Below are 11,890 nucleotides of genomic sequence, written 5' to 3' on the forward strand. Positions count from 1 at the left end.
TTGGTTGGTTTGCGTCAAACTTTAACATTGGCCATATTTTTGCAGTATTGAAGATAGCTACTTGATATTTGGCATGCATGTGTATCTCGTGGAGCTGCACATTTTAAGTGGTGAAAGGTCAAGGTCATCCTTCAAGGTCAGAGGTCAAATATATGGACTTTTGCAATATTGAAGATAGCAACTTGATATTTGGCATGCATGTGTATCTTATGAAGCTGCACATTTTGAGTGGTGAAAGGTCAAGGTCATCCTTCAAGGTCAAGGGTCAAATATATGGGGGACATAGTGTTTCACAAACACGTCTTGTTTTGATCATGATTTTTCCAGGGAAAGGGCATTACTTAAGTATAAAAAGCATAAAACAAACAAAAATAAGTGACAAGAACCTGAGCTGCAACATTATCTGACAGCATAAGGAAATAGTTTTTTACTTTTGTCCTTTGTATTTTTTATTTGTTAAACGAAGAGATCTTGTGATGTCTTGTGTCATGATGTTGTCCTGTTTGTGTTAGTTTTCATTCCATGAACCATCTTTCATTCATGCCATTGTTAGATTTTCACACATTATAAGGGTTTAAAAAGCTATTGTACAGTTTAAAATGTAAATATACATTAATTAATTAACATGTTCTGTATAGCATTTATGTTATTTATTTAGTTTTGTTTCTGTGAATAATTTAATTTAAGAATGAATTTATGTACTGGTAGGGCAAAAATATGTTATTAACAGTGACAATTTTCTGTTCTTTCTTTAACACTTGTATTTTAATGGCTGAATGGGTTACCTTTTAATATGCATTGGTGTTCGTCCAACATAAAAAGAGTAAAGCCTGTATTTTAGAAACTTGTTTTTGCACTCAATTATTTGAATCTAACTTTTGGTTAAGAGATGTGTTCATTAAGAAAATTACACTGATTGCAATAGTGTGTCTTTATGTAGTAATTTATAAATTATCCAAAATGTTTGGTTCGTTACAATTATTGGTAATTAATTTCTGGTTAAAAATGATCAACTAATAAAATGCTTAAAGGCTCTATAAAGGTGACGATCAGTAATTATTTACCGATTTTTAAATATTTTTTTCCATATTTTATTTATAAAGGTTATCAAAAAACAATATATATATATATGCTATTGGACATTACCATAAAAATATGAGCAATAAAACTTGTTTTGAGCTCAAAATACAGTGTCCTCCAAGTAAATCGTGTTAACAAACAATCAGTTTATTTACATCGCTGTTTACTTGTGAAAGTGACTCAGGTCACCAAAAATATATAGTTGCTTTTCAACGTTTTTTGGTATCACTCACAAAGTAGGTCTCTTCTTAATGGTTAAAACGTTTGTAGTGATCTAATAAGTTACTTTTTGCTGGTAAAAAGTTGTTTAAAATAGAATTAAAATTGAATGTTCTTTCGACTATTTTAAGCATATGTCACCGCTTTGGGGCTACACATCACGTTAGTTGCAAAGTTGTAAACATTTCTTCCAATTATGAAACGGGTATATCTTCCATAATTCTTGACAATACTGTGTTATTAGCATTTATTATGCAAGAGTAAATGAAATCCAGTAAAAACTAGACCAGTTTATATACATAATAATTGGACTTGTCACCTTTATAGGGCCTTTAATATCTTCGGATTCTGAATATTTATACGTAATTAACATTTTGTAAAAAGCAGATAACACATTATAAAGTTGACATATTGCACATAAAATGTTGGTTTTGTTTCGTCATAATTGGGGTCAATCATTTATTGTGGTCAATCATGAAAGCAAGCATCAGTTTAACACGTGTTCTCTGGGCATGGTCCCAGGTAAAAGCACATCTTTTCACCAGCAGCCTGTGTCTGCACTATAGATAGGAGCCTCATTCTGGGAAAATGGGGCTTAATGCATGTGCTTAAAGTGTCATCAAAAGTTAGCCTGTGCAGTCTGAATAGGCTTATCTGGGACATCACTTTCCGCCTAAACAGAATTTTGTTCATATGAGACTATCTTAAAATGAAAACTTCCATAAAAGTTAAATGTGTCATCCCTGATTAGCCTGTGCAAACTGCACAGGCTAATCTGGGACTACTCTACGCACATGCATTAAGCCCTGTTATCCCAGAGCGTGGCTCATAGATATTGTAATGGCATGTTTCAATCCTCACACCCCGTATTGTGCATGCCCTGTAGCCCCAGTGGAGCCTGTTGTTGTTGCTACGGTAACGACGAGTCTCAATTCCGAGGCTTCCTTCCGGGTATCAACTGGTAGCGGCGCGTCTGGGTCTAGTGTACCCGAAAGCCCCGGGTCTGGAGGTAGGTGTGCTACCCTGTAACCATGGTAACCCACTATGGGCTGCCTAGCAGCCTGTGTAACCCAGACTCATCTCTCTGAAAGGAGCTCCATTATTATCATATTGCTTCGCATTACTATTTCAGTGTAGTGAAGCGCTCTTCAGTTCACCAGATTTTCTCTCTTATAGCGTCTAATTTCTATGAGAAATGTGTATGAACTTAACTGTCTAATCATGGTAACACTGGATGAAAATAATTGTACACTTCTTTGAAATGGATAATTTGGTTGAGCTCTTTGCAGGGGAAGGATATATTTCAACCCCTGAGAGTGTCTCTTATATCACACCCCTGGCTAACTAAATGCTGCCTTCCTTTGAATTCAAAGGAGGATCATGCAGCTTTTTATCGTTATGGCTTATGGTTTCCAAATCACATTCACTTGAATCTATATAGTCACATTCACGTGTTGAATATATTCTATGTTTGCTTAATGCATTGCGCACAATTAATCTTAACTGCTTGAATATGCTTGATGCTTTTCATTTAAATATTCCACGTTTTATTTATGTATTATTGCTTTATTTTTTGGTACTTTTGATTTAATGCTGCATATAGCTTTAGATGATATAACCTGACAAGTATTATGGCTGTCATAATTAAGCCGCGTCATGCAAAAAAGTGTTTTATTACATATCTGGCTAGTGGAGCTCCAGACCAGGCTCGGCGTCCATGCAGACTGCTCACTAAATATGATGGCGGTTATGGAAGCTCCTGATTCCACAGGCGTGTATGGAGCTACACTGGCAGCATTTTGCATGAGACCCATTTTTGTATGACTCCGCTCAATAATTAAGATCCAGCTGCCAATTATACATACATATTAGGAATAATAAAGTATTGCATAGATTCTCTCAATTATTCAGTTTATTGGTTCATGGTCATATTTGTAAGACCACGAAAGTGGTCCAGACCATGATACATTTATATTGTACCTAGCTGTAGCGGTAAGTTACCTACCAAGGATTCATTTGCCATCTAACCCATGTGATAGGAATTAAAACAATGATGATGTCCTTTTATGTTAGCTGTGCGGAGAGTGAAACACACATCCAAGTCATCATTGTCCAAACAGAACAGAAATTCACGAGAAACCAATGTTGATGACATTCTTGGAAAACCAGAAATAAGAAAGTCTCGAGAAACTAATTTAGACGACATTATTGCCGAACAACAATTAGGTGGCAGCATCAGCATTGATGATTTGGTTCCAAATCACAAAACTGCTGGAGTGACCTTTGAGGATATAGTTGAGGATTCACAAGCGTTCATTAGTAACAAATACTATGGTTTGTAGTTGCCACCCTTTGCGTTCATAGTCACATGTTGCCATGGTGATATTTAATTGGCTAATTCCTTTGTTTTGTGTTCTTTGATGTGGACTGATGATCACTTAGTTGTTGTTGGTCTGGTGTTAGATGGTTTCCACTGTCAATGAAAATGTTTTCTGTCCAGAAAGTCTTTACTTTTTTAAATCTCATTGAATTCACGATATTCCTTAGACCCCATTTATTTTTTAAATGCAATGATGGGTCTTGTTTTTAAATTTGCAATGAGCTCAAGTTTTTCTGGACAGAAACATAACTGTTTGATAAGCATCACGTTCATGCTAAGTGTTTGGAGATGTTCTGTTGAATTAATTAGTCTGAAATTATACTCTCTTACATTAAATATGATCAGTATGTATAATTGGTATGTAACTAGAAATCCATTACACAGACTTTGGGATGGGTAACAAGTTGTGTGTGCAAATGATATTACATTGTATTTGCATTTAATACTAGTAGCATGCTATTTTTTTTACAATTAACATTAAATATTATTGGTATGTTTAGTTGGTATATAACTCCATAATACAGAATTTGGTGAGGATAAGATGTCGGATGTACAAATGATGTTCTCTGCGTTAAAAGACTAGTGACGTATTTAAAGATTGACTTGCGATAGTAGAATTTAAAGCTTATTTTTAGCTCTACTGGCCGAAGGCCTGAAAAGCTTATGTCATGGCGTGGTTTCCGTCGTCCGTGCATGCGTGCGTGCATTAGGCTTTTTCTTGTTTACGTGATAAAGTCCACAGTTTTCATCTGATTCTTTTCAAACTTGTTCAGTGTCTTTCATCCGATTCTTTTAAAACTTGTTCAGTGTCTTTATATAAATGAGGACTCGAACCCTATGGAAAATGGGTAACATCAGAGTAAAAAGTCCAGAATTATCTCCCCTTGAATTTGAGAAAATTGTGAAATAAGACTTGTCTACACAATCAAGTCCACAGTTGTCATCCAATTATTTCCCAACTTGCACAGTGTCTTTATCTGAACGATGAGTCAAAACCTATTGAAAATTAGCAATATCGGATTTATAAGTCCAGAAATATCTCCCCTTGAATTTGAGAAAAAAATGAAAATTCAGTTTTTGTATGTGATAAAGTCCATAATTTTCATCCAATTCTTGGCAAATTTGCAGTTTCTTTGTATCAATGAGGACTCTAACCCTTAAAGTTTTGTAAAAAGAGCAATATCGAAGCAATAAGTTCAGAATGACTTCCCCTTGAATATAAAAAAATTTTGAAATCCCGCTTGTTTACGCAATTAATTCCACAGTTTTCATCCAATTGTTTCCAAATTTGCACAGTATCTTTATATCAATTAGGACTTGAACCCTATTGAATATGAGCAGTATCGAAGAAATAAGTACACAATAATCTCCCCTTGAATTTGAGAAAATTCTCCTTGTTTGCGCGATTAAGTACACAGTTTCCATCTTATTCTTTCCAAACTTGCACAGTGTTTATAGCAGTAGAGTGATTCAGGCCCTCATGGGCCTCTTGTTTATATGCTATTACATTGTAATAAAAAAAAAGGACTTCGTACTCTATATGTAAATATGCTAATTATTTTAGTTTTTTTAGCCTCAGCAACAATAGCAGTTTAGGAGTAGAAAGTATAGGAAAAACATAGGCTAATATAATTTGTTTGAGTGCTTTTTAACCAGCTAGGTTTTAAACCAGGTTTTTAACCAGGTTTTCCGAAGGAAAAAACTGGTTATTAGATTGGCGAATGCTGGCTGGCTGGCGGGCTGGCGGGCGGGCGGAACAAGCTTGTCCGGGCCATAACTATGTCGTTCATTGTCAGATTTTAAAATCATTTGGCACATTTGTTCACCATCATTGGACGGTGTGTCGCGCGAAATAATTACGTTGATATCTCCAAGATCAAGGTCACACTTTGAGTTCAAAGGTCAAAAATGGCCATAAATGAGCTTGTCCTGGCCATAACTATGTCATTCATTGTGAGATTTTAAAATCATTTGGCACATTTGTTCACCATCATGGGACGGTGTGTCGCACGAAAGAATCACGTCAATATCTCCAATGTCAAGGTCGCCACGACTAAAAATAGATTTTTTTTAAAAACAAACTTACAAAGGGGGTTAATTTTGTTTGTTCATTTCAAAAGTTCAGTTTGAGTTTTCTCCCTTTATCAGATTTTTTTTTCACAATGAAAACCTGGTTTTGTGACAATTTTGTCCCTTGTTTTCCTTTGAACATAAAATAAAGTTCATGTAATTATTTAAGCTTAATCATTTAGATACACTTTTAATGGTAATAAAATGAGTAAAAAATGGTGAATGGATCTACTTTTTATTTATAGAATTTCATTTTAATTAAGCACTTTAATGTATAGTGTTAATTGTGTAATTTATATTTTTCTTTTTTTTTTAGCAATTTTTAAGCTTACTAAACACTTTGCTTTCAGTTTGCTTCTTTTACATGTGTATGTCTGGGACTCCTTTTATCTTATCTGTTTTAATTATCGTTGTAAAAAGTGTTGTATAGTGATGTATAGCCTGTGCATGTTTGATTGCATGTTCTCAGCCCAGCCTGTTTCACCGGTCACACCCACCTCTAACTTCCAACGGTCAGAGTCCGCCAGATACCCGCCTAAATCCCCTCAACGTAAGTTTACACTCTAGAAATAACTTGAGTGGTTTGGTTACCATCATTAAATTTGATATACAATTTCTGGCTAAACACATTAAAATATGACATTTTGTGAAACCAATGTGGGCAAAACTTTTTGACCTGCTTATGTGCGTTTAATTGTTTAATGCAGAAAATAAATGTATTGATATAGGATTGCAGATAACAAACGTATCTGTTAAGTAACAATATACAAATAGACCAGATTTGTGACAGCATAGTTTATTTATATTATACACATTAAAAAAAGGACTGATAATTTATAAAGTGGTAAACACATGGATTGTTTAGGTATTGTAATCCTTCTGCTGTGACCTTTGTAGTTATAGCTTCACTACCCCTTGTTGTAGCTAGCATGTAGCATGTATATTGTTGTTTGTTTTTCTCACTTAGTGATTGAAGAATTGAAAGCCAAGAACTTTGATCGCTCAAAATCCGAACGCAAAGCTAAGAATAAGGGAAAGAAAGGTAACTCAATGGTTGAGAATCATTAGATATGAAGTTTACAAATTAAAAACTTCAAACCTTCAAAGAAATATATCATGAAATGTTCAACATTGACACCATAGAATAATGTTTGTAAATGCATTTTATTTTATTGTAATTTTTTAGCTCACCTGATTGCTCAGGTGAGCTTTTGTGACCGGTCTTTGTCCGTATTCCGTCCGTCCGTCCGCCGTCCACATTTGGTTTGTAAACACTCTAGAGGCAACATTTCATGTCCGATCTTCATGAAACTTGGTCAGAACATTTGTCCTAATGATATCTCGATCAAGTTCGAAACTGAGTCATGCTGGGTCAAAAACTAGGTCACTAGGTAGAAAAAAAGAATAACCTTGTAAACACTGTAGAAGATACCTTTCATGCCCAATCTTCATGTAACTTTGTCAAAATATTTGCCTTAATGATATGTTGGTCAAGTTCAAAAGTGGTTCCGGTCCGTTGAAAAACATGGCCGCCATGCAGTGGGCGGGGCAGTTTTCCTTATTTGGCTTTAGAGAAACCTTGTAAACACTCTAGAAGTCACAATTTTTGCCCAATCATCATGAAAGTTGGTCAAAACATTGGTTTTATTGATATTTTGGACGAGTTTGAAAATGGTCCAGATCGGTGAAAAAACATGGCCGCCAGTGGGCGGGGCATTTTTCTCTAAATGTATATACATGTAGTGAAAACATGAGAACACTCTAGAAGTCACATTTTTGGCCCAATTTTCATGAAATTTGGTCAGAACATTTGTTTCCTTGATATGAGAGTTGAGTTAAAAAAAGGTTCCGGTCAGTTGAATAACCTGGCTGCCGGGGGGGGGGGGGGGGGCAGTTTTCCTTATTTGGCTATAGATAAACCTTGTAAACACTCTAGAAGTCACAATTTTTGCCCAATCATCATGAAAGTTGGTCAAAACATTGATTTTATTGATATCTCGTACGAGTTCGAAAATGGTCCAGATCGGTGAAAAAACACTGGGCATTTTTCTCTATATGTATATAGTAAAAACATGAAAACACTCTAGAAGTCACATTTTTGGCCCAATTTTCATGAAATTTGGTCAGAACATTTGTTTCCTTGATATGAGAGTTGAGTCCAAAAATGGTTCCGGTCAGTTGAATAACATGGCTGCCGGGGGGGGGGGGGTGGCAGTTTTCCTTATTTGGCTATATAGAAACCTTGTAAACACTCTAGAAGTCACAATTTTTGCCCAACCATCATGAAAGGTGGTCAAAACATTGGTTTTATTGATATCTCGGACGAGTTCGAAAATGGTCCAGATCGGTGAAAAAACATGGCCACCAGTGGGTGGGGCATTTTTCTCTATATGTATATTGTGAAAACATGTGAACACTCTAGAAGTCACATTTTTGGCCCAATTTTCATGAAATTTGGTCAGAACATTTGTTTCCTTGATATGAGAGTTGAGTTCAAAAATGGTTCTGGTCAGTTGAATAACATGGCTGCCGGGGGGGTGGGGCAGTTTTCCTTATTTGGCTATAGATTAACCTTGTAAACACTCTAGAAGTCACAATTTTTGCCCAATCATCATGAAAGTTGGTCAAAACATTGATTTTATTGATATCTCGTACGAGTTCGAAAATGGTCCAGATCGGTGAAAAAACACGGGGCATTTTTCTCTATATGTATATAGTAAAAACATGAGAACACTCTAGAAGTCACATTTTTGGCCCAATTTTCATGAAATTTGGTCAGAACATTTGTTTCCTTGATATGAGAGTAGAGTTCAAAAATTGACTCGTGAACACTCTAGAAATCACATTTTTTGCCCAATCATCATGAAACTTGGTACAAAGATATGGTTTTATATATATATCACATAATTAATGCCATAATTATTGCCCTTAGATTGTCCAAATTTTCATTATATTATACAAAATCCTTGTAAATACTCTAGAGGTCACAATTTTGTTTCAGATTTAATGAATCTTGGTCATAATATTTATTTTTGTAAGCAAAGTTTGATGTTTGGTAAGGGGGGGGGGTCAACACAAAATATAGGTCACCAGGTCAAATCGTACAAAAACAAAAACATTCCATATGCCAGAGTTTTGGTTCAATAATGATGAAACTTGACCAGGATGTTTGTCTGGACAAAATCTAGGTCAAGTTTGACGTTTGGTAAAGATTGAATGAACCGACTCCTCTCAGGTGAGCGAACTAGGGCCATCTTGGCCCTCTTGTTTTTTATCTAGGAGATAAATGTTAAATTGTATAAAACAAATGTCTTTCCATCTATTTAAAATATCTTTATTAAATTTTGACTGGCTAACAACACCATAAATCCACAAATTTTCATAAGAAACATACAGGGTTAAAGTTCCTAAGTATTAAAAATTAAAATACATTATTAAATTAATTATACTATCTGAACATCTATTTGTTGTTTTTACCTTTCTGTTTGTGCATATATGCTAGATTTTTCTATCGTGAGTTTGCCCTTTTCACAGTTTATTTGATGTGCATGGCAATTATTTAGCTTGTTGCTTTAATTACGAAAAACACACACTTTTTGTGTTGAAACAGCTATGAAATTAAGTTTATATTGTTTTTGTTGTTTTTTATCCCCACGCTTTTTGAAAAAAAGGTGGGGATATTGTGGTGATCTCCGCCGTCCGTCCGTCCGTCCGTCTGTCCGTCCGTCTGTCCGTCCGTCCTGGCCACTATCTCCTCCTACACTAAAAGCACTAGAACCTTGAAATTTACACACATGGTAGCTATGAGCATATGTGCGACCCTGCACTATTTGGAATTTTGATCTGACCCCTGGGTCAAAAGTTATAGGGGTTGGGGTGGGGCCGCGTCAGAAATTATCACTCATTTTTTTAGGTTATTTTACATTTACTTCTTTATTTCTACACCGATTCACTTCAAATTGATACTGGACCTCACCTATGACAATACGGTCAATCTCAACCATGCATGGCCCCATTCCCAACCCTGGGGCGCCCCGCCCACATAGGCCACACCCACCAAAAATTTCCATTTACTATAATTTTTTCATTTCTACACGGATTCACTTCAAATTGATACTGAACTTTTGTTATGACATTAGGGTCAATCTCAACTATGCATGGCCCCAATCCCAACCCTGGGGCGCCCGCCCACATAGGCCACACCCATCAAAAAATTCCATTTACTATAATTTTTTCATTTCTACACGGATTCACTTCAAATTGATACTGAACTTCTCTTATGACATTAGGGTCAATCTCAACTATGCATGGCCCCATAACCAACCCTGGGGCCCCGCCCACATAGACCACACCCACCCAAAATTGCTTTACTATAATTTCTTCATTTCTACACCGATTCACTTCAAATTGATATTGAACTTCTCTTATGACAATACAGTCAATCTCAACTATGCATGGCCCCATTACCAACCCTGGGGCGCCCCGCCCACATAGACCACACCCACCCAAAATTGCCTTTTACTATAATTTCTTCATTTCTACACCGATTCACTTCAAATTGATACTGAACCTCTCTTATGACAATACGGTCAATCTCAACTATGCATGGCACAATTACCAACCCTGGGGCGCCCTGCCCACATATGTCACACCCACCCAAAATTGCCTTTTACTATAACTTCTTCATTTCTACACCAATTCACTTCTAATTGATGATGAACTTCTCTTATGACAATACGGTCAATCTCAGCTATGCATGGCCCCATTACCAACCCTGGGGCACACCTAGGTCAAACATTCGGCGTGGGGATACGCGTCGGCCTCTGCCGCGCCATTTCTAGTCTTTTAAAGGTATTCTGCTCATTTATTTTATTTTCTGTGTGTGATGAAAATCTATTTTATTTTATTCATGCATTTGTGCATGTGCATTATGTTTTGTTTTCAAAATAGTTGTTTAATTTATAAACAAAAGATACACCCAATATGATCGGCAGAATAGTTCAGGAAGATATTCCAAAGTAGCTATCTGCTGTTTTGTGACTTGCCCCAATATGATTGGCTGATTTTTGTGCAACTTATTATGAGATAAATATGCGGCACTTTTGCAGCATAAACCAGATAGCTCACTTTCACAAGTTGTTTGTTGTTACAGAGAAGGCAGTAAATGGTGATGATGACCAGATGCGGTCTCCGGCCAAGTCAGACACGCTCCGCTCCACGGACAGCGCCAGCGGCGGTGAGACACTGGAGGAGTCAGGACGCAGCAGCAAAGAGGTATGCGCTCGAGTCTCGTTCTGAGGCAACTGGACTCAATGCATGTGGGAACACTGTCGTCCCCGGATAAGCCTGTGCAGTCAGCATGGGCTTATCATGACCGACAGGTTCCGCCGTATTTGGTTGAGAAGACTACCTTTTAACTAAAAATAAAATAAAAGCTTCGTCCCTAATAAGCTGGTGTGGACTTCACAGGCTAATCTGGTACAAAACTTCAGGCATTTGAATTAAAGCCAGTTTTCTCAGAACAAAGCTCACTTGTTTTTGTGTGCTGTGATTGGTGGATAGTTTATTTTGGGTCTTTGTTTGTGGTCTTCATGGTGTTGAGAAATATGCTCACGTATAGTTGGTGTAATTCTTTCCAGCTGAGCAACAAAGTGAGAATGGCTATATCCAACCATCATAAAACATGAACAGCCAGCGAGTAACTTTCAGGCTGTTCAGGTTATATTCTGTGTGTTGCTCACCTGTATCTTAGCGTTGTAAATTAAGCTGTTTAAATTTGAATCTAGTAAGAAAGGTATTTAATTTCATTAAATTTTATAAGGGACGACGAATGCTGCAAAATGTAAAATGTTAAAAACAGTAGTAAATGGTTAAAGGCTCTACAGAAATTATACTTTCGTATACATTTATGCAGTTTTAACTGTGATAGGTAGCTGGAATGTGACCACTAAGAGACCCAGCAATTTCTTAGCCACATTAACTCGACCCTTTCCCCCATCAGAAGCAAAGTGAATATTGCTTTTGCAACCAGCATAATACCAGAACAGCCTGCGAGTAACTCGCAGTCTGTTCAGGCTTTATGCTGTTTGCTGCTCATCAGTATCAAAGGTTTGGAGACGAAGCCTTGAAAACTTGAATATA

At 36.6% G+C, this 11,890-nt stretch overlaps 1 protein-coding gene across 18 annotated transcripts in view; it reads left to right on the forward strand.

Annotated features, from left to right (window-relative positions):
- Nucleotides 1–11,890, forward strand: part of LOC127841975 (gamma-adducin-like) — an 89,522-nt gene that overhangs the window by 71,553 nt on the left and 6,079 nt on the right. For 6 of the 18 annotated variants that reach the window (XM_052371185.1, XM_052371190.1, XM_052371189.1 and 3 more), the window contains 5 exons: nucleotides 2,186–2,308; nucleotides 3,373–3,633; nucleotides 6,219–6,299; nucleotides 6,717–6,791; nucleotides 10,902–11,023. In XM_052371185.1, coding sequence (XP_052227145.1) covers nucleotides 2,186–2,308; nucleotides 3,373–3,633; nucleotides 6,219–6,299; nucleotides 6,717–6,791; nucleotides 10,902–11,023 — 662 coding nt within the window. The remainder of the gene's footprint in view (nucleotides 1–2,185; nucleotides 2,309–3,372; nucleotides 3,634–6,218; nucleotides 6,300–6,716; nucleotides 6,792–10,901; nucleotides 11,024–11,890) is intronic. The other 12 variants (XM_052371193.1, XM_052371194.1, XM_052371197.1 and 9 more) reach the window with 8 other exon arrangements.

Source organism: Dreissena polymorpha, chromosome 8 (assembly GCF_020536995.1).
Source record: "Dreissena polymorpha isolate Duluth1 chromosome 8, UMN_Dpol_1.0, whole genome shotgun sequence".
Taxonomy (NCBI): domain Eukaryota; kingdom Metazoa; phylum Mollusca; class Bivalvia; order Myida; family Dreissenidae; genus Dreissena; species Dreissena polymorpha.